At 39.6% G+C, this 23,736-nt stretch overlaps 2 protein-coding genes across 2 annotated transcripts; one reads left to right on the top strand and one right to left on the bottom strand.

Moving 5' to 3' along the window:
* Positions 1–834: 834 nt before the first annotated feature.
* LOC132270313 (zinc finger BED domain-containing protein RICESLEEPER 2-like) lies at positions 835–1,641 on the bottom strand. Its single transcript, XM_059771496.1, has one exon. It carries the CDS (start codon positions 1,639–1,641, stop codon positions 835–837), a length of 807 nt encoding a protein of 268 aa, XP_059627479.1.
* Positions 1,642–7,317: 5,676 nt separating this feature from the next.
* On the top strand, positions 7,318–8,097 carry LOC132270312 (uncharacterized). The gene has a single exon (XM_059771495.1). It carries the CDS (start codon positions 7,318–7,320, stop codon positions 8,095–8,097), a length of 780 nt encoding a protein of 259 aa, XP_059627478.1.
* The last annotated feature ends 15,639 nt before the right edge of the window (positions 8,098–23,736 follow it).

Raw genomic sequence — 23,736 nt, 5'->3', positions numbered from 1 at the left:
CAAACTTGTAAAATAAAAAAAAAAACAAAACAAAAACAAGAACAATCAAACACCTAGAAAACAATACCTATTCAACCACAATGTAAATCAGCAAAACTTACGGAAGAAAATATAAAAGCCTAATTAAAGGAATCTAATATGCCATGAGACTAAATATAATGATACCTCACTGGACACTACTCCACCATATCAATAGCGTTGGAACATTCAGTTGAAGATCCCCTTGGCTGATATTAACATTTTTAAGATCCACAATAAACTTTTCCAATTCAAGTTCCGAGCTCTCTTCATTTAGACCCAAAAAAAATGTTAATAAGAACAAATCAAAATAATTTATAACCAAATTCATTTCAATCATTGTAAGTATGAATTATTTACCTTTCAAATTAAACAACCAATCTCTAGTGTATACCAAAGCTTCCACATTCTCGGGCAAAAGAGAAGTACGATATTGGTCAAGAACTCGACCACCAACACTAAAAGCAGCTTCAGAAGCAACCGTAGACACTGGAATACTCAAGATATCACGAGCCATGTGAGCAAGTATTGGATACCTAAATTGGTTTCCTTTCCAATATGAAAGTATATCAAGGTCTGCCTTCCTATCAATATTTGGTTCATCCAAATAGAATTCCAATTCTGTTTTTTTGGCAGTATTAAGGAACCCACCACTTTGAAAAGTATCATATTCCTAAATATTAAAATATATATATATAAATGAAAGCAAGTAATTAGTTAAAGAATGTTTTGTAATGCTGCAAAGTAGAACAACATAAAAATATGAATAAAGTATCACCAAATTACCTCCATAACATCCCTACTTGCTTTTGAAAATTATTCGTTAACCATTTCATGAGAGCTACTTCCAACTTGTTGTGAAGAAGTTAATGTGTTTGCAGATAGAGGAGAATCAACCATGTATTCATTAAAAAGATAAAACAACTTCTCACGGACTTCCTCTCCCTTATTAGAATCACTACCATGAATCTTCTTGTAACAAAAAGCCACAAATGCAAACTTGTAGCGAGGATCTAAAATGACAGCAAAAGTAAGGCTTGTGCTAAATTCCGACCAATACTTTTCAAACTTTAAATACATTTGACCTACCATTTTGCGCTTAAATGCATCCTTGCTATTCAATTCCGTTACCAATTTTCTTTGAACTAAAAACACAAGTGGAAAATATAGATTTGCTGTGGGATACTTTGTTCCAAAAAATATTTTTGTAGCACTGTAAAATTCTTCCAAAAAACTACAAATCTTTCCTGCTTTGGTCCACTCTTCTTGAGTTGGGCAACACTTGTAGTTTGAATCACTTAATTCCAAGTGACAAAAAGCACGACGAAAATAGATGGCAGTCTCAAGCATAAGAATGGTAGCATTCCACCTTGCGGGAACATCTTGCCTCAAACCTTTCTTAACATCTAAAGAAACCTGAGTAATACATTCTACAAACTTTTGTTTTCTTGCTAGAGATCCTTTAACATATTTGACACTCTCACGAATCTTTTGAACAAATTCATCAATTTCTTTTAACCCATCTTGCACAATTAAATTCAAAATATAAGCACAACAACGAATGTGAAAAAACACACCACCGCTTAGCAATGCACCACTCAAATTCACTTGGGACCTCAACATGTCAATAAATGCAAGATTTGAAGAAGCATTATCCAACGTAATTGAAAACAGTCTTTTTTCAATCCCTCGCTCATTCAACAAAGAAAAATCTTTTCAATTATGGATACACCATTGTGTGGAGCTGGCATGTACGAAACATTCACAATTCTTTTTTGCAAGTTCCAATTTTCATCAATAAAATGTGCCGTGAGACATAAATACCCATCTGTGGTCATAGACGACCACATATCAGATGTCAGGCAAAATCTACCTTGCACTGATCCTAACAAATGTCGAATTCTACCCTTTTCATTTTTGTACATTTTCAAGATATCAGCCTTAGCAGTATTCCTACTGATAGGTTGATAATTCTCATTTAAATGACGAAATACTGCTCTATGCCCTCATACTCAACAAATTTAAAAGGCAAATCATGCTTTATTAGAGCAGCAACTAAGATGTCACGAAATTTTGCAGGATCAAATTTAGTTGATTGCATGGTAATAACACCAGATGATTGAGATAAAAGAAGCTGACCTACGTCACGTGTGTCCCTCCTAACACATGAATTAATGTGTCTCTTCATATTACCAGTTCCATACTTGCTTTCAGCAACATAAACTACTCCACACTTTTTGCACTTGCACTTTAGTATCTTGTCTGCACCTAAAGGAAGGAAATCAAAAAACAACCAAACCGGAGAAGTGAGTTTCCGTTGGCGTTTTTTTGCTTTTGCTTTTCCTGTCTTTGATTTCACGTCTGTGGTATCTACTTCCACCACATCATCTTCATCATCGATTCCATCAAGAGTTTCTAAGTTTTCTGGAACATCATTTGAATCCATCTATAAAAAAATATAAAAAATAAAACTAAAGTAAGAAAAATAAAAATCACAATAACAGAATAAAAATAATAATATGCCGCAGAAGTAATAATCCACAGATATAACACCTCAGAGATTTGTTCACAAGGCTCAAATGATTTGTTCACAAGCCACAAATTAGATTATAGAACCTCCTCAAAGTAATTAGATTATAGAACCTCCTCAAGGTAATAAGATTATAGAACCTTTTCAAAGAAATCAGATTTTAGAACCTCCTCAAAGAACAACAAAAAATAAATCGATCAATGAAAGGCAGAAAAAATAAAATAAATAAAAAAAGAAAGAGAAAAATATCAGTACAACAAAAAAATAAATTGAAGGGCAGAACAGATTAAAAAAAAAAAAAAAAAAAGAGAAAAAAAAAATTAGTTTAAAAAATTAAAATTACGTCGTCATCGGTTGGTGAAGTGCGTGATTTACTTCCAAGGTAAGCTTTCATAAGAGAATTCTGAAGCTGTAAGTGCTCACCATATCTATAGAAGGTCTATTTTTTATTTTTTATTTTTAACAATAGAAGGTCTGTTTTATAAAGCTAATTCTCAACAAAAAGTGTCCCTAGCCTGGGATTTTCTTTAGGATGGAAGAACTATGGAGATGCTGGAGGAAGCTGCGTCTTTGAAGGTTGAAATTTTTTTTTTAAAAAAAATAAAAAAACAAATAGGGTCTAGTTTGATGTCTATAGAAGAAAAAAGAAACATCAAACATGGATTCAAAAAATAAATCTATCAACGAAAGGCAGAACAAATTAAAAAAAAAAAAAAATCAGTTTAAGAAATTAAAATCACAGTTTGAAGGCTGAACAAATTTTTTTTAAAAAAAATTAAAACAAATAGGGTCCAATTTGATGTCCATAGAAGAAAAAAAGAAACATCAAATATGGATTCATTGAGATTTGAGATTAATCAGTAAAAAAAAAAAAAAAAAAAAAAAAAATTAGGGTTACGAATTAGGATTTAACTTGCCTTCCAATTTGAGACAAGGAGACTATGGAGTGACCACTGATTAGTGACCAGAGAGTAGTGATGTATCACAATCGTCGATCAGCCAAGTGCTTTTTGCTTGGAATCGTAGAAGATCAAATAACAAATGAGAGACTCAGAGTTAGAGACGACTTTGCTGCGCTTTTGGTTTTGTATTTCTGACTTCTGAGGCTCAAAATAGTTAACAACACTTAAATAGGCAGCATTAGGTTAGGGCATCTTTCAATGAATTTACAAAACTACCCATTTATCTTTTATAATATTGCATTATAAATTCGTGTCAATATGGGTATAAACGTGTTATTGTGTCAATATGGGTATAAATGTGTTAATGTGTCAACATGTCTAAATGGGTCTTATCCGTGTCAACACGATAGGACACGTATATTTAATCGGGTTAATCGTGTTATAATCAGGTTAGCAGGTTTAAACACGAACACGACACGATTAGTTGGCGGGTCATTTTGTGTCGACACGATTATGACACGAACACGATTAACCCAAACCCAAACCCACTTAACCCGTGTCGTATTCGTGTCGTGTTAGCGTGTCGCGTCAATTCTTGCCACCCCTAGCCACCACTGTGGTATCTGCCGACGCAAGCCAAGGCAGCCCCAAAGCCTACCCCAGTTCAAGTGGTTCCGATAGCAAACCCTCCCCCGGAATATGTCACTGAATCCATGCTATGTGATTTTTTTATGAAGCATGCCCCTTCCGCTGCACGAGCGTTAGTATTGCGTACGGAGCCTCCGTACCCGAAAAGTCTGGCTCAGACGCCGTACCCACAGGGGTACATCATCCCAAAATTTCCTAAGTATGACAGTGTCAAAGGGGATGCCGATGAGCACTTGCAAAGATTCATGGAATCTCTAGGTCAGCATAGCCATGACGAGATCCTGCGCCTTCGAGAATTCTCTAAATCTCTCACAGGGCTCACGCACAGATGGTTTCGTAGCCTCGAGCCAGACTCGATCACCACTTGGCAATAGCTCTCCCAGAAGTTCCATGACAAGTTTGGCCAAGCCATCGAGAGGGTCACTACCCTCTCCCTCATTAAAGCAACACATGAACCTCACGAGGAACCCCTCAAGTTCATCTCTCGCTTCCAAGCCAGTGCGAGGGAATGCTTCGAGGGTAGCAGTGAAAGGGATCTGGTTGATATTTGCATACAGGGCATGATTAAGACTTACAGAATACACTTGATCAATTTGGGGCTCAACAGCTTTAGCGATCTCACCACAGCTGTACGGAACATTTGCAAGGATCTCGTACCTCCCAAGGCAGAGGTCGCTGGATAGGTGACTTGCAAAGACACACCGGTTGCTCCTCGCAATGACAGAGCAAAGAAGCTTCGTAAAGTAGATACTAGGGTCAAGGGATCTCGAGCTGAACGAGCAAATGATCCTCCCCCATTCCCAGTATGTATGGAAGAAGTTGCCAGTACCCTAGAGCAGTGGGTCAAGCATGGCGTAGCCATGCTACCTGTTCCTCACAAAGAGCCAACCGCACAGGATCGTGCAAGCCCAAATTTTTGTATCTTTCATCAAGCCACTACACATCCAACAAGTGCCTACAGGACGGTTAGACGAATTTTTCAACAACAGCTCGAGGGTGGTGATCTCGAGTTAACCACGCTAAAGGATGTGCGGCGCAATCCATACCCTCGTCATCGCGGTGTGGCTGTGGTCACGTATTATGATGAGTTGGAAGAAACCAACCCCATGCAATCAAAGGTTTAAGCACAACACAGTGAAGAAGAGTGTTGTGTAGCCACTTCGCCAAGTCAACTCCCCTCCCACCAGGCTCCTTTGACCATTTCCTTCTCCAAATTTGACAAGAGGGTCTCTACTCCTCAGAATCGTCCTCTCTATATCACTGCGCAACTTAATGGTAGGGAGTTCCGGCGTGCTTTTCTAGATAATGGATCTTCCATTAACATCATGCCATGGGCCACTTTTCAAAAAGCTGGTTTACCCCAAGATCACTTTGTCAAGGAGGCCATCGAAGTTTATGGTTTTAGCAATGAATCCCACCAGACTCTCGGCTACATAAATGTTGATCTAGCAGTTGGTAGATTTTGAGCTCCCACCAAGTTCCATATCATCAAGGCTGATACCTCCTACCATGTGCTCCACGGGCGGGCGTGGATGCACCGTTTTGACATAGTGGCCTCTACTTACCATCAATGTTTCAAAGGCATTTGGGCAACAAAGTCGTCACGATTCCATGCTCTGATACGCCCTTTGCCAAGCACGAGGCACACTTTATTGAGGCTTCTTCTTTGATGAGTTAGATGATGAGGATGAAGAAGGAGAGACGCATATAATTTGTACTCCGCTACCCAAGTGGGACGAGGTACAGTAGGGCATCTTTTACCTTCCACAACCATATGTTCCTCGTTGCAGCGCAAAAGTCGCTACCCCACGGGAGTGCAAACGAGTCAGGCTGCCGAATGGGCGATATGTCTACCGCTTATGACGGTGTGCGGGCTCAGCTTCAGCGAGCCTAGTTGTCGAGCCTACATGTATAGAGGAGGAGCCACTACAACCGCCGGATCTCGAGGAGGTCAATCTCGCCCCTGTTCGACGAGAGTCAAGGACGACTTTCATCTCCTCGCAATTGGGCCCATCGTTGCAAGATAGCCTCATTTGTCTCTTGAAAGAATTTTCAGACATCTTTGCATGGACCTATAGCGAGATGCCAGGTCTAGACCCCCTACTCGTGACACATCATCTTAGTACCATCCTAGGCTCGCGCCCTGTTAAACAAGCACCTCGAGTTTATCGTCCTGAGCTTGAGCTTGAAATTAAGACAGAAGTCGAAAACTTGCTTCTCGTAGGTTTCATTAAACCAACCTTACATCCAACTTGGCTGGTAAACATTATGCCTGTGAAGAAGAAAAATGGGCAAATCCGGATTTGCGTTGATTTTCGCAATCTCAACAAGGCATGCCCGAAAGATGATTTCCCTCTTCCTATCATAAACACACTGGTTGATGCAACGGCTTGGCATTCACTTTTTTACTTCATGGATGGATACAGCGGCTACAATCAGATACGGATGGCTGAAGGGGATGCCCACAAGACTGCATTTCGGATACCACTTGACAATTTCCATTACACTGTTATGCCCTTCAGGTTAAAGAAAGCTGGAGCCACATATCAAAGAGCCATGACTGCCATCTTTCACGATATGTTGCATCACACGGTGGAGGACTATGTCGATGACTTGGTGGTGAAATCCAAATAGCAAGAAGACCATCTCCACGATTTACGTCAAGTTTTTAAGCGATGCCGTATGTACAATCTACGCATGAATCCCCTTAAGTGCACGTTCGAGGTAAGTCGCGGTAATTTTTTGGGCTTCTTGGTGCACCGCCAAGGAATCGACCTCGACCCTACCAAAGCTCACGCAATTATAGATATGCCCCGCCCCTGCTCCTTCAAATAGCTCAAAAGTTTTTTGGACAAAGTTTTATATTTGTGTAGGTTCATACCAGCTCTTGCAGAAGTCTCTCACCCTTTCAGCACATTGATTAAAAGGAATACCAAATTCTTTTGGACAGCAGCTCATCAAGTAGCCTTTGAGAAGATTAAGGCCATTCTTACCTCCTCAACCACCATGCACCCACCTATCAAGGAGTAGCCTTTACTTCTCTATCTGACCTCAACTGATAAGTCTATTGGGGCTCTTCTCGCGTAAACAGTCGAAGGGCAAGAACGACCAGTCTATTATCTCAGTCACCTTATACGTGAGGCTGAGGCTCGGTACTCAGCCATCGAGCGTTATTGCCTCGCACTTGTTTTCACTGCACAGAAATTTAGACATTACTTCATGGCCCATCGCGTTTATTTGATCACAAAGTACGACCCATATAGACACCTCCTCTCTAAGCCAATTATCTCAGGAAAAGCGTCGCAATGGCTTTTAGCTCTCTCAGAGTTCGATATTACATGTTTTGCACCGCAGAGTATTAAGAGCCAAGCTTTAGCAGATTTGCTCACACAATTCCCCGAGCAGAGGCACGAGCCCCTCGATGACACATTACCCCTTGACGAGCTCCAGGTTTCCGCCATCGAAGACAGTCGCAGTAAGTGGCAACTCGTTTTTGATGGGTCTTCCACTAGTAAGGGAGGAGGGGCAGGTATTATCCTCACCTCGCCAACTCAGCATATCACCGCGGCCTTCAAACTGGCCTTTCGCTGTTCCAACAATGAGGCCGAATATGAAGCACTCATTCTTGGCCTCCTCGTAGCCTTTGATAAAGGCATCTCGAGATTATGCATATGCGGGGACTCCAAGTTAGTTGTTAAGCAAGTAACGGGCGAGTATGGCATACAGGAGCCTTCGCTCACATCTTATCATACCATTATTCAAAGGCTCCTCTCTAGATTCTCCTCCGTTCGGTTCTTACATGTACCTCGTTCCAATAATAGGTACCTAGATGCACTCACAACATTAGCCTCTAAACTAACAATTACAGATGACATGACTCAGATCCACATCACCAAGCGCATTGGTCCAGCTACCATCACTGAGCTTTTCCCGGCCCAAATTGTTCCGGACAATGACTGGCGAGCCCCAATCATTAGTCAGCTCAAGCAGCGGACATGACCACTACCTCTCACGCAACTGAAATCATTCCAACTCTTGCAGGGTCAGCTCTACTTTCGCCTGCCATGTGGAACGTTAGCTAGGTGTTTGGGCCCTTGTGATGCTGAAGCAGCTCTCATAGTGACTCACAAGTAGCACTGTGCTACACCTTTGGCGTTATACCGACGACTCCAGCATCAGGGTTATTATTGGCCAGATATGGCAGTTCAAGCTAATACCCTGCAGCGCACCTGCCCGCTATGTCAGGCCATAATAGATGAGAAAGAATCTTATATTCTCGAGATAGTTGATTGGCGTCGCCCGTTCATTGATTTCCTCTCGCATGGTACCCTTCCAGACAATAAACAAACTACTACAAAGATAAAAAGGAAGTCCGCACGATTCGAGCTTCGGGAGGGTGAACTCTTTCACCGTACCTCAATGGTACATATCTGCGATGTTTGTCTCGCAATGACGCCATGGAAGCTCTCAAGGAGGCTCACCAATTGGAGCATCAAGGCTCGCACAAGCTCTTTGCACACTTGTTAAAAAAGGGAATTTATTGGCCTACTATGGAGCGCGATGCCAAGTCTCATGTACAAAAGTGCAAACCTTGCCAACATCACCAGCATCAGATCCATGCGCCGGCTACGCCCCTCCACCCTATTGAAGTCTCTTAGCCATTTCACATATGGGGACTAGATTTTATTGGGCCAATCCATCCACCGGTGCGAGGTCATATGTGGATCCTCGTTGTAACAGAATACTTCACTAAATGGATTGAGGCGGTCCCCCTCAAGCGCGCCACCGGTGGGGCCGTCGTGGCTTTTATATAAGAGAATATCATCTGTCGCTTTGGAATCCCTCAGTGCCTTTTTACTGACAATGGTACTCCTTTCATTAATCATAAAGTCAAGTGATTGCTCATGCAGTGCAATGTCTAGCATAAGCGTTCCTCGCCATACTACCCGCAAGGTAATGGCCAGGCAGAGGCTTCAAACAAGAATCTCATCCGAATCTTAAGTCGAACACTCGAACAAAAACCTACCACATGGGTGGAGCAATTGCCTCTAGCATTTTGGGCTTATCGCACTTCCACCAAACACTCTACTGGTCAAACTCCGTTCTCCTTTGTCTATGGAACGGAAGCTATCTTGCCCATCGATATTGCAATCCCTGCGGCACAGCTCGCCTCGCGAAGCGAGATTCCCATATCTCGAGATAATGAGTTGGAGGCCCTCAATGAGCGACGCGAGGTAGCCCTGCAGCATCTCCAGCACTACCAGCACAGCATAGCACAAGCATACAACAAGTATGTCCAACCTCGACCGTTCAAACTAGGCCAGCTCGTTCTTAAAGCTGCTCCATACATTATGCGCGGTCTCTCAGCCCCCAAGTTCTTACCTAATTGGGAGGGCCCTTATATTGTCAAGAAATCTAGCGATAGTGGTTATTGCATACTCGCGGGCTCTGATCATAGCCCCATTAATAATCTCTGGTTGAAGCCCAACTTTTGTTAAGCTTGGCTATCCTAAATGAAAATTAGTTTTCTTATTCAATTTGGTGCATGCCTTGAGTTCTTGCAAAAAAAAAAAAAAAAAATCATGACAAGAGAAAGAGGGAGAATAAATAAAACAGAAAGACAATCATAAATTTTCTCATTCAATGTTGTTTGATTACAATTGTGGAGTCCTTGATTCATTTCTACATCAATAACAAAAAAACAACCTGAGTCTAATTCACATATGAAGACAGCAGCGAGTAATCATCATCGAGCTCCTGCGAGTATGCCACCATCACTGCTAAGCATTTTGTGCTCTTTTGCGAGCTTCCCCTCCAATTTTTCAATCCGAGCTCGTGTTTCCTGAAGGCGTGGTGCGAGCAGTCGTTGCTGCAGACATTTCTTAGCCACATATAGTCGTTTTCGCAACCACAAAATAGGAACCTCGAGCCTCTGAACGTCATCTAATAGGAGCGTAGCCTCCTTGACAAGGACTTCATCAGTCGCTCCCTGCTCAATTTCTACAAAAATCTCTAAAATTTTGCCAAGGCATAGGTACATGGATTGTCGCACATATGCATGGCGTGAAGATAGAAATTGTGAAACCTCAGGATGATGTGCAAGAACTATCTCAAGGAGTTGTACATAGGCATGAGGGAATGACATGCCCATCCACTCCACCTCTGCACCAACAGTTTGTATCCCCGTACCACTAACAGCGATTTGCTCAGTCCCCAAAGTTGGCTCACCAAGGGGGTGAGGGGTCCATTCTGTCTGAGCAATAAATTGTTCATCCACGGAACTTGTTGTAGTTTGCCCAACCGTGGGAACTATGGACTGCCTTGCTGAGGTAGCTATGGCATTCACTACAGCGGTCTCAGTTTGCGACGCAGGGAGGACTGGTGAAAGGTGCAACTCCGTTAAAGGAAACGCTTGAACCCTCTCCTCTTGTAAAGTCTCCTCGTTCACGAGAGAAACCTGCTCTACCCCCTGTATTGCTTAGGGCGAGGCTTAGTGTTCTCGATCGGAGGCCCCATCCCTCTCGGAGGAGACTTTCTCTGCCATATGTTCATCCCCAGGTTACAAGGGATCTCACACTTCTATAGGAGAGCTCGAAGCTGTGTCTGTATTATCTCGCAGGGGCACCGCTACATTTTCGCCCCTGGGTGACCCAACTGTAGGTTCGCCTGAACGAATTGTCACCTCAGGGGTCGGGGATTTTGACCAATCCTCAGCCCTTACTTGGGCATCATCTCGAGACATATCTTCCCCCTCTCGGGGAAGTACTGTGGCCTCAGTAATGTCAACACTCACTCAAGGTGGTGTTGTAGCACTTACATACTCTCGCATCATCTCTACCACCTCAGGGCATGGGTACGCACAGGTACGTCTCGACCGGTGATGAAAGGCGAGGCATCCAACGCCAGCTCTTCTATTTCTTCTTCTCTTGCCTTCACTGAGGTGTCCTCCTGACCATAACAATATAGGGCACTCTCACCTAAGGCTTGTATAAAGTTAAAAATAGGTAAATTTGGAAATTCACTGTCAGAAGCTAGTACTTCGCCTAAGCTTATGTCATGGACAGTGGTGTTAATCTTACCACCTCGCAGCTGGCGAAGCTTGCGTGACCCACCTTGCCCCGGCCCAAAGGTTGCAGCCATCAAGCCATGCTCTCCAATGAGAGGCTGTTCTTCATCATCTTCAGAAGTGGTAGTATCCTCACTCTCAGTTGGTTCATCCACGAGTGGGATTTTGCTTAAGGAGCCCATGGGTCGAGATGTGTTTGGCGTTGAGGCCTTACACTCTCCTCCCTCGTGGTAGCAATGGCTGGCTCTGCAACGCTTACAACTGTTCGTTTACTTGGGGGGGGGGGGGGGAGGTTTGCACGTGAAGTGGCCCTTGTCTTACGCCTACGGACAGGCGCTGGGGCTACCTCGACAATAGGGATAGTGGTCACCGCGACAAGTTGCAAGGATTCTCCTTGCTGCATTTCGACTGGCGCAGGATCAGGGGCAAAGCTAGAAAGGACCCCCCTATCAAATTCTATAGGAGGCCTCAACGAGTGGTCCCCCGTATAGATTACCAACGCCTTTGCGCGTTGGGCAGGACTCTGACATAAATTTTTCCAACTCGCCAACTCTATAGCCCAAAATAAGCGAGCTGTCTTTGTGCACCTCAGGATCCTGCCCTTCCCTGGTAGGAAGACAGTGCCAATTCCCTCACTAAGTAGCCCAACATGAGCTGCTGCAAACCTCGCGAAGCTACTCTTGTAGGAATCCTCGCCCTCAACAAAGATGTACTACAACGGTACCCCTCTATCATAGCTAAATTGCAAAGGGACTCTGCGAGAATTATATGTCTTCAATATTTGGCCATCTTCCCATATCGCGGGCAAATAACCAGGGGTGGTCATTAACAGAAACACCAACACCTCGCTCACGTTCAAGCGATGAGCACCTATTGGAATGTGGTCATTATCATTAAAATACATGGGTAGAGTTAAGGCCCCAGGCAGGATCACAGCATAAGGGCGACTAATGAATTGGAAGCTTTGGTCCAAGGCATATCCCAGCCGTCCTCGCAGCGACCAACTATGCCATCTCATGCCTCGCACTACCTCCTCGTCCACAGCCAAGTCTGCTAGAATGGGAGCATAAGATTGGAACCTTTCGTATAGAAACATTTGTAGAAAGATGGTAGATGCGTAGGAGCAATGGACATAGCGCCCATGTCTTCCCACACCATATCAAGACGATGGTATAATGTTCCTAAAAAGAGAGGTGCGAGGGCCACTTTCACACCACTCGCTAGCTTCACCGTGAGATTTACAAGTTGCGGCTGCGGAGTATCTTTCGGAGTCCCCTCGAAAAGGTATCTCGATAGCCAACATAGTAAGTAGGCCATGAGACCGGAAGAATGGTCAATCTAGGGACCTGGAATCCTTTTTCTTCCCTTGTCTGAGAGATTCTTCTTAGTCATTGGAAAATCCCTAAAGTAGTACCGCACCAAAGCCCCAAGAGTGGCTTTGTGCATACCCTTGCCTCGATCAACATGGCGAACACCTTGTATGCCCCACAATGACTTGAAGTCTTTGGTTTTCTCCAAAGCTGTCTCGAGATCATGACCCAAAGTCTCTTTAGCTTGCACGAATTCCCAAGAGCCAGGATTATCTACCCCTTGAAAGGGTAGCCCTAGCAACTGGCTCACATCCTCAATAGTGGGAGTAAACTCTCCCCACGCAGTAACGAAAGTGTGCGAGCTTGAGCTCCATCGCGAAGTCAGTTCCCATAAACCGGCAGTGTCGCGAGGAATGTGTATTTAGCGAAACAGCTTAATACACGGTGTCAAGCTCGTCGCATCCAAAATTGCCTCGTACACCGGGTTCGCAAGGATCGCGTCCGTCCATTTTTCCCAACTATGGGCAAGACTTATGTGATTGTTGAAATTTATATAAGACCATGGATATTGCCCTTGCTTGACCCCAAATAGTAGAGTCGTATCATCAGGGATGCGAGGAGCTAGGCTAATTTCAACCTCCTCCTCCATCAACTCAACCACTTCAAGTAGTTCGCCGGCGACCATAGACTTACTCACCCGATGCCAAAACAAGTCACTCTTTCCAAAGAATGGTGCCCGTCGCTATTCCGAATCTGCTAGCACCTTTGGAGGAGGGCAATCCTTCTTGCATAACTCTTGTTTCTTACTAACCATGGTGGCAGTCCCCTCAACTAAGAACAAAAATGAACGAAAGACCTTTAAATTTTTTCAAGACCTCTTCGCCGGCGATGATGGAAGTGAAAGCAATCACAGTAACTTCTAAGTTATCGTTTCACAAGTAACCCTCCACACCATCACTATTCCCTTTTAATAACCTTCTTACCTTGAGAACCCACAAAAAATCAAATTGGCAATAGACGGTGCATTAATAACTGGAGGCAACCTTTCACGCTCGCGTCCCTTCAACCTCCTCGAAACAATAAATGACCTAGAAACCTAGTCTTGCACACGCAATAATTCATTCTGAATCGTCGCACGTGCAGGGGGGAAAAATGTGGGTGTCACTTATTAGAAGCTGATGTGGCATGTTAACAAGTCAATACAACCCTAGCTAAATCCTCTGTGGCAATTTGAAAAGTCAAAATCCTCGAAAGATCAAATGTCGAACACTCTAATTCCTGGCATCGCTCCAGGCCCAGCAAGCCTCGAAAGATTAAATCTCGAGCACTATATGCCCTGACATCGCTCCAGGCCCATCAAGCCTCGAAAGATCAAATCTTGAGCACCCTAAGCCCTGACATCGCTCTAGGCCCATCAAGTCTCGAAAGATCAAATCTCGAGCACTCTAAGCCCTGGCATCGCTCCAGGCACATCAAGCGTCGAAAGATCAAATCTCAAGCACTCTAGGCCCTAGCATCGCTCTAGGCCCATCAAGCCTCGAAAGACCAAACTTCGAGCACTCTAAGCCCTGGCACCGCTTTAGGCCCACCAAGCCTTGAGAGATCAAATTTCGAGCATACAAAGCCCTAGAATCACTCCAAGCCCAATAAGCCTCGAGAAGCCGATCCTCGAGCATCCCAAGCCCTGGTACCTCACTAGGCCCATCAAGCCTCGAAAGACCAAACTTCGAGCACTCTAAGCCCTGGCACAGTTCCAGGCCCACCAAGCCTCGAGAGATCAAACTTTGAGCATACAAAGCCCTGGAATCGCTCCAAGCCCGATAAGCCTTGAAAAGCCGATCCTCGAGCATCTTAAACCCTGGTACCTCACCAGGCCCATCAAGCCTCGAGAGACCAACTCTCGAATACCTTGAATACTGGTGTTATGCCAGACAATACTGCTTTGAAAGGCTGGAGCTCCTTAGCACGGGACGAAGGTAGGATCTTTGTGTAATAGGAATCCATGTTTGGGAAACTTAGGAGGATCTTGGATTGGTGGATGAGAAATCAAGAGGTGCCTTCACTCTCGGCAAGGCCCAATTAACAAGATGATGGGATTATACATGTCATGACAGCAAACCTTAAAATCACAATTAATGCTATGTCAGGCTAGACCAACCGACGGCCAAGCAACATTTAATGCCCCTGATTAAGGGAGAAATGACATGGCAACATAGGACAAGGCTCGAGGAAAGGATTAGACCCTTCAGACTCTTAAATCTCCAGGATTACCCACGTAATCCAGATTGGGGGGTAATGCATGCGAGGGACCATGCATGGAAGGAACCATTAGGTAATAAACCAATGGAATCCAGATCTATAAATGGTACTGTCCTATGAAGAAATGAAAAAAAAACCTCGGAGGAGGAAAGCTGTCATGAGATATTGTATACTCGCCCTACCATTATCTTTATCTTAATAGTTGGTCTTCTTCTCCTCCTCCTACACTGAGCATCTCCTCTATTTTCTTCGTATTTGTATTTTTGATATCTTTATTATATTGTTGTTTTATTATCTAGTAGAAAAGAACCTCTACAGCTAGCAATGTTGATTGCACACAAAACCATGTACTCACCGAAAATTTTAAACTACTTAACAACAATGTTGTCTATCAGGGTCATATCTAATAGGATGATGACTGCCACCACACGCCACCTCCGGCTACCACAACCTCTTGATTAAGATCCTCTTCTGAAAATCCGCTTCCCAGACCAAATTCGAGTTCGTTTCGTTTAGGAACAACAATCTCTGTGGAGCCCCTTTCAAATCTCTATCGATTACACTAGCGATCATTCAGGTATCCTTCAATGACACGTGGGAGCTTGCTCCATGGGGGCATCACACTATATCATTGACGAGCCATTCAAAGTCCTTGGGATTTTTCCATCTTCAATTGGCCACAACTTGCTAATTGTAAATTATGGGTAAGTCTTGGATTTTTCTTCTCTGTTGGTATTATTAAAGGTCTAAATAAATTGATCATTATTAATACATCAACTGCTAGCTAAATTCCTTAACCCAGTAAAATTATTTTCTGGCCTTGTAAATCTTTCAACATCTAAATGATGTCTAAATCATTTAGACAGGCATCTAAAGTACTCTGTATATAAAACAGATAAAAAAATTAGTTCACTTTTATTAGTGTGCAAACATGTTAATCTCCATAGTTTGAATCTTATACCAAAGGTTCGGATTTTAGGGAGTCAAGCGCATGACATTTTTGGCACGAGCCTTATATTACTTCTAATTATCCCTTTGTGGGATAATCAAGATTTGAGTTAGGTTGATTCAATTACTACATTAAGCAGGCATAGTTGATTAATAGAAAATAGTATGAAAATTTCTTAAACATGTCACAGTGGTACTTAGGCTAGCACTCATAAAATGAAGTTTTTAAAAATTCAGATAGAACACCATTACTTTTCAGAAAGACTTATCTTTCCGCTAGTGGGTGGACTTCGTTTTCTTGTTGGTTAGACTATTCATTTATTTCTCTAATTAAGTTAGCCCTTTCCAACACTTTTGTTATGGTATACACCTTTGTTCACAATAATTTCTCTGTAAAATAAGATTCTCTATGAGTTTCAGGTGAGTGATGTGATTGTATTTCACACACTTAGCTATGACATTTCAAGTCCTTTATTACAAATTAAATAAGCACTTTTTTTGTTATCAACTTTACTTTTAATAAAGTATTCCCTTCTTGGATCAGTTGTTTCAAATAATTCATTATCATTTTGATATGTTAAGATATTCATGTTAAATGAATGAGCTGAGTGAAGTTCATACTAATCTACTTCCCTTGTTAAAGGGTGAGCTGGGTAAAGCTTATAGTAATCTACTTTCCTTGTTAAAGGGTGAGCTAAGTGAAGCTCATAGTACTCTACTTCCCTTGTTAAAGGGTGAGCTGGATGAATCTTGTAGTAATCTACTTCTCTTGTTAAAGGGTGAGCTGAGTGAAGCTCGTATTAATCTACTTACCTTATTAAAGGGACGAGAAGCCGACTACATCGTATTAAAGGTTTCCTTATTAAAGGGACAAGAATCCGACTACTCCCTCTACACAGAAGGGTGAGATAATTAAAGTTTCCTTCATTTACCAGAGAAATGAAATGACTACCTCTCGTATTAAAAGGGTCACCCTCATTAAAACTACACCTCTTTCCCCCGTAAAGGAACGAATGATCAACTTTATCTTCTTCCCTCGGTCAAGAGACAAGGGGTTAACTACTCCAATCCCTTATTAAAGGGTGAGCTCACAAAGTTCGAGCAAATCCACTCCCTTATTAAAAGGTGCAAGAAAGTAATCATCAAGCATGTTTAGCTTGAAATGACTTGGCATTCCCGACGCTTGACAAACAAGATTTCGGGAATGGGGGGTTACTGATACGAAATATTCGATTAGATAAGAATTTCAAGTGACATGGAGACTCAAATGACTCTTAAATCTGTAATGGACAAGAAAAATAAATTTGTTTCATGATAAAAGACTATTACCGTTAATACTTCTGTAAAAGAAGTTATCTGACACACCCCGACCCAATTTACACTATTTAACAAATTGAACAACTTGAAATGTATTTAAGCATCTGCATTAACCTCATTTAAACATGACGTCATCATACATCAGAGTACCTGCTTAATAGTTTACAATTTAAAACAAATTATAGGCCCGTTATGCAAACTTTGACAAACTAAATCGTTAACGACAAGTTACACTATTAAATTCTACTACAATATTTACATCTTAAACAAAAGACATTCCATTGTTCCTTTCCCCATTCACACTCAAGATTCTAGACCTGGCAGTAGCGACCCAACCTTGTACCTAAAAAATATAGATATGGAAGGAGTGAACTTAAAGCCCAGTGAATGCAACACTACTACATCAGAGTAATATAAACAAATATTATCTGATAACTTCAATTAAACTTCATTAACATATAGCTTCCAGCTTTACAGGTATCAAAATATAGTACTATCCTTCTAGGCCAGAATATGGACCTTATATAGTATAATACTCTCCTTCTAAGTCAGAGTATGGACCTTCTTTAAATATAATACTCTCCTTCTTGGCCAGAGTATGGACCTTATTTAATATAGTACTCTCCTTCTAGGCCAGAATATGGACCTTATGTAAATATATTACTCTCCTCCCAGGCCAGAGTATGGACCTTATATAATATATATATAAGCATTAACGTCAAAATAATATCTTTGATACTTCAACATACCCATTCAAGTATAAACTTCCAGTGAGTATACTCACCTTGGCTACTTTTCAAATTATTTATTTGTCCTTTCGTATAGTCGTAACTTTCATCTCCTTATCTTTGCCTGTACAACATTATAATCATGTCAGCTTCATTTCTAAAGAGAAATAAATGCTAAAGATGATTCTATTAATAAACCTCAATCTCCCTACACCATTCGACCCAACAATTCTAAGTAACTACACTTATATTAATTCAAAGAATTTAATACTTGAACTGAGTAAAATAACTAAGTTTAAGTAAAATAAATAAGAATTTAACTAACTGACCAGGTTATTTCTGCAAAGTTTACACAATAAATATCCAATATAAAATAATAAAAAGAAAAGTATAAACTTCACCTCTACTACTTTCCTAATAACAGCCCATCCATACTCATTTTCTTTTCCTCCTTTCTCTTTCTCTTCTTCTCATTTTCCTTTTTTTTTTTTCCTTCAACCTGTTCTCTTCTATTCGGCTTAAACTTCTCAACTTAATATACAATTGTAATAAAATATCTGATCACAAGCCTTTGCATTAGTTTCCCACTTAGAACTTCAATTGAAATAACATGATATCAATTCATACAAGGCAGCCCTTATTAGTATATATATAACTAGTTAATTCAATTGATTATCAAAGATTAAATAATGAGAAAATTTGATGTAAAAACTTCCTTACCTTTACTGCTAGTGTATAGAAAGTCCAGCAATAATTCTTCCTTTCTCTTTTCTCTTCCTTTCTTCCTCCCTCTCTAGCCGTTTTCCCCCAATATACTTCACTGTTGTATTTAATTTAATTAGTACCAGCTTATGGTGAGGCGATTCTCAAAGTCTCTTCCGGAAGCTTTTTGGCTAAAATGATATATATATCCATATACCCACGTGTCTTGAAGAGGAACAATTGTGCTGGCAGCAAGTTAGACATATATCTATCTTCTTATATCATATTATTATATGTCTATATAGTCAGACACCAACCCACCGAGCTTATAAGTAAAAACTTGGAAGAAGTATACTTTCATGTGTATATGAAAATCTCCAGCATATATAAACAAATAAATAAATATATATATCCAACACACCAATGCTTATCTTCACACACCCATGTTCACCGGTGCATCTTTATCTTTTCTTTTCTATGTACAACATACTAGATTGTGGCCATCACTAATGATTCATATCCTGTCCCTTTTTCCTTTAAACACATTAGTTAATATATATATACTTACAAAGTCAAAGTCCACAAGTTCCTCAAAGAAACTTTAGAAAAAAAAAACAATATTTAATATATATACATATCCACATATAGGTGATCTGCCAGTAACATAAAATTCAATAATCAACTCCACATTTGCTCCATCAAAATGATAAATTATAGATCAATTTATCAATCAATTTAATTTATTGGACAAATTAATTTTTAAAATTCCTTTCACTTAATTGTTGCTATTTATCTACTAAACTTTGACGCCAAACATGAGCTTTTCACCACACAACCCACTCTAGGCTTGTTTTATATATATATATATATATATATATATATATATATATATCAAGTGCTCATACAAAATGTTTATATGAAATTTATGACAAAAATAAAAATTAAATCATACTAAGGAGAATGATTATGTATTGGGGTCTGACATTATCAGTCAAAATTGGAATTAAAAAAAGTTTTTTTAAAGTTTAAACTAATTTATTTATTTATTTTTAAATTTTAATTCTAAATACCCTTTCAATCTCCCAATCACAATCTATGCATTATTCTACAACTTACATATTCAACAACTTTTTATTGGATTTGAAACTACATTGTCACGATGGGTATGTGATTACAATGACAATTCTCATGTCAATTCTCCTTAGAATTCTCCTCTCAAATATTCTATTTGTGAGTTGGGTAACACTCTATTGGATGGATGTATTTACACCACTAAATATTAATTATTTTTCAAAAACATTCTTCAAAATTTTTTTTTTTTTTTTCCTAGAGTTTTTTCTTCTGTTTAGGAATAGCCAATAACATTTCTGTATTAACTATTTTGCCTTAACAAGAAGATGTTTAAATTTCGTCACATCTCAGTTTACCGGGTGAAACTTCTCGACCAGAGAGGTTTGGGAAAGCCTAAATTTATACAAAAATTTAAATTCATAAAAACTTTGGACAATTATACAACATCTCAAGGTTTGTAAATAAATGGGCTGAGTTTGTCTTCAAGCTTATGTGTCATCTATTCTGGGATTGCAAATTATTGACCAGAATGTGCTTGAGCCTCCATAAATAAATAACTATGATAATCCACCAATAATTTTTTTTTGAAAGAATGTATTTGTTTTATTAAATAATTGACAAATGCAAAATTCAATTGAACTAATGGGTGCAATTTTGTGTTTTAATTTTATAAAAAGTACAGGTAAGATTGTCATTCTCAAATATTTACATTTTTATTCACATTTTTTTTGTTCACTAACACACCACCATCATAACCATGGTAAATATAGTTTAATTTGTTCTAATTTTAGAAAATATGAGTGTAATTAACTCTATTAATTACCAAGCAAATGTTACAGTAGACATCTTTACGAAAGAACTAAAAAAGAAAAATTAATCTATTAATCTATTATTAATCTATTATAATAGAAGCTAAATTAGTCTATTAATCACCATGTTTCACTGAGTTAATTGTTGAAGAGTTTTCAATTTAATTTTAGCGCTCAATAAGTCGTACAGTATTTATCTTCCAATATGTGTTGAATAGATAGATGATCTAGAAGAGATTCAAAGGTTGTTTTAATATCCTCTAACATCTCAAATCCAAATCTTTGTAAATATAGTTGATTTCATTTTGATATTGAGATTTACTTAATAACATTTTAAATCACTAGTTCATGAAATATGTGTGGAATAAAATGGTCCATTTTGGATAAATTTTCACAAAATAACACAAAAATGACCATGTTGTAAACTCGTAGACATGAATAACAAATTAATTTGACAGTCTATCAAGAATGATATATAATGAGAATATGACCATCTGATTCAACCTAATTTATATATATTTTTTTAATATGAAAACTTACTGTGAAATGGTATGTACAATTTAGAAAACTATATTAACCATTCATCTCTCTGTAGTGACATTTTTAGTACCTTTTGAGGTGTGACAAATCTTGAGACTCAAACACATGTTCAGAAAATGGTAAAGTATATTCAAATTCGAACACATTGAAGGTAATTCATAATTTAATTTTTTTTTCTAAAATAAAAAAATAAAAATTGCATATTAGAACTAGAATGAAAAAATAAATAAAATATTGAATTTCAATACACTTTTAAAATAATACGTAATAAAACATGTAACAAATGGTTAGGAAGGTGGTAATAATAATGGTTTTGAAATTAGACTAGGAGCCCAGAGATTCCAACCTGAATCCAAAATATCTTGCAGTACAAGTACAAGGTTTCTAGATTACTGATGGCCATAAAACTCAAGTACAAATGCTCTTCCAATTCATCAACCAGTTCTCTAAATCTTGCGTCACTCATTTTCAGCTGCCGCGCCACTTATTCTCCGGGTTGGAGCCGGTTTCTCCCCGCTTAAGCCAAAATCTAAGTGTGGCTTGCATATTCTCAAGTTCATCATTTAGTTAACCCATTTTGCAACTGCATCAGGAGCCAAGCCATAGTGTTCTCGAGCTCGACTCAGCTCAAGTGATAGAATGCTCAAGCTTGACTCGAGCTTGAGCCGAGCCAAGAAAATTTGGTTCAAGCTCGGTTCGGCTCTGTTTTGTTCGACGAGTCTCAGACCGAGCTCGAGCTATTTATTTTTTATTTTATTATTATTATTTTTTTTGTGGTATTTCACATCTAACAGATCTAGAACAAAAGATAAAAAAATAAAAATAAAAAAAATAAGAGAAATAGATTTGTAGCAATAAAAAGAGAGAAGTTTGAGAGAAAAAGAGAAAAAAAATGATAAATTTGATTGAAAATTAAACTTACCAGAATTGATTTTGATGAAAGAAGTTGAGAGATGCACAGATCAATAGTAAACCCCAAAATCTATACTAAAAATCAATTTAGATGAAAGACGATTAATACATAAAAATCAAATATCAGGAGAGAAAGAGAGAGAAGTAAGATTCCATGACAGAAAATAGATTGTTGAGTGTGTTGCCGCTAATGCTTAGGCTACTGATAATTTTAGAAAAAGAAAAAATGATTAGGGTTAGACATAAGACATGAACTTGGGTTTGATTGTACAGATGGACTTGTGTTTGATTGTACAGATGGGCTTGGTTTTTGTTTTAAAATAAATAAATTATAAAATTGGGTCTAAAACATGACTTAAAAATTTAATGGGCCTGTGGACTAAGCCTTCATAACATAAAATTAATATATTATAATTGGATATGTGTGTGTATATATATAGATATATTATAATCGAGTATGTTCGCGAATATAAGCTTAGTTCGTGAATGGTTCATGAACAAATGAGCCTAACCTACTGATGTTCAGGCTTGGCTCGTTTATGAATCGAGCCAAGTAATTAACGAGCTGAGTCCGAGCAGTTCCCGAACGGCTCAGTTCATTTGCAGCCCTATGCATCAAGTTGAGCTGACAACCTAACTAGTTTTCTCGTCGAAATTAGCTCAACTGAAGTTACTATAATACTTGGTGCAGCCACTAGCATTGTTAAACCATGACCGTCAACAATTAATGTCAATGATGCTGCATGTTAAAGCCACAAGAAAAATAGTTAAGCCACATTTTATCATTTTTTTTTTAGTTCGAGTTTGGCTCAAACTTTGTCACGACTAGATTCAAGTCGTCTGATTAATACGAAGCAGCTGCCTGTCTTGTATGACTTGAACAGGATGCGGGATGCAGAGAAGGAGAAGATGAGTCAAATGGGTTAAAAGAGTTGGAGAATTCGGTTAGGCCGGTTAGAACTTTGGATAAATGACTTATATATGAGAAGTGAACGATTTTAAGGATTCTAAAATGTTTTTGATAGATCGATATTTGACACACGTATGGTCAATATCCTTTTAGCAAAAGGCCTTATAGGAGAGCCTAAGCTATTTGGAAGAAATAATCAAATAGGAGGGTGTGATATTTAAGATGATTTTGGGCCGAAGCCAGGATCCGAGTTACAGTGGGTTGTTCTAGATCCAAAGAAATGCTCCACGAAGCACCGGGAGTTGATAGGATGGGAGCCGAGCCAAGCTGCTGTACTGAAACCAATGTATCACATGTGGCAGATCTCCATTCCTTAATGCAAGCACATTGGCCTTGTTGGATTTGGTACGAAATGCATTAGCATATTCTTTTAAGACAATACTTGCATATTTACCGGTGAACAGATAATCCCCACTAACAGATCCAGTCACTCATGTATACATAATTTGTAATTATAAAATCAGAAAAAAAAAGAGAGAGGATGACTAAATTTATTTTTTAAAAAAAAGTTATTTCCCTTATATAGCACTTTCTTGATTTTGTAATTAAAGACAATTGTAATTGTACATCAACGGTTAATAAATATCATCTACTCAGTTGTAGGGAGAAAAAGTGAATTGAGTTTTGAAGATACCAAGTACGGCGCGGATCGGATACGGCCCACATGACACAAAATGGGTGAAGTAGGTGATTCTGATCCAAACCAACCATTCTCAAGCTAGGCCCAAGATTCAACAGTGATGCTGATGGCCTGCTAAAAATAATCGAGTCCATGTCAAGGGAAGCCCGGAACATGGCCCAGTGCAAGGAATTAATTAGGAAACCTCTAGGACCATTGTAACAGTCTATAAATAGACTGAAAATAGAGGGAAAGAGGGGAGAAAAAAATATTAAGGTCTAATGAAACTCTGTTGAAATGAAATGAGAAATTTCTTGCATCTTCAATTGGCGCCGTCTGTGGGAAACGTTGAAGATTGACTGATGATCGGTCAAGAGTGATTCGATC

The sequence above is a fragment of the Cornus florida genome, unplaced genomic scaffold (genome assembly GCF_030987335.1).
Source record: "Cornus florida cultivar Cherokee Brave unplaced genomic scaffold, ASM3098733v1 CherokeeBrave_3.0.0_Hap2_Chr08, whole genome shotgun sequence".
NCBI classification, from domain to species: Eukaryota; Viridiplantae; Streptophyta; class Magnoliopsida; order Cornales; family Cornaceae; genus Cornus; species Cornus florida.
This window is presented reverse-complemented; position numbering and strand designations above follow the sequence as displayed.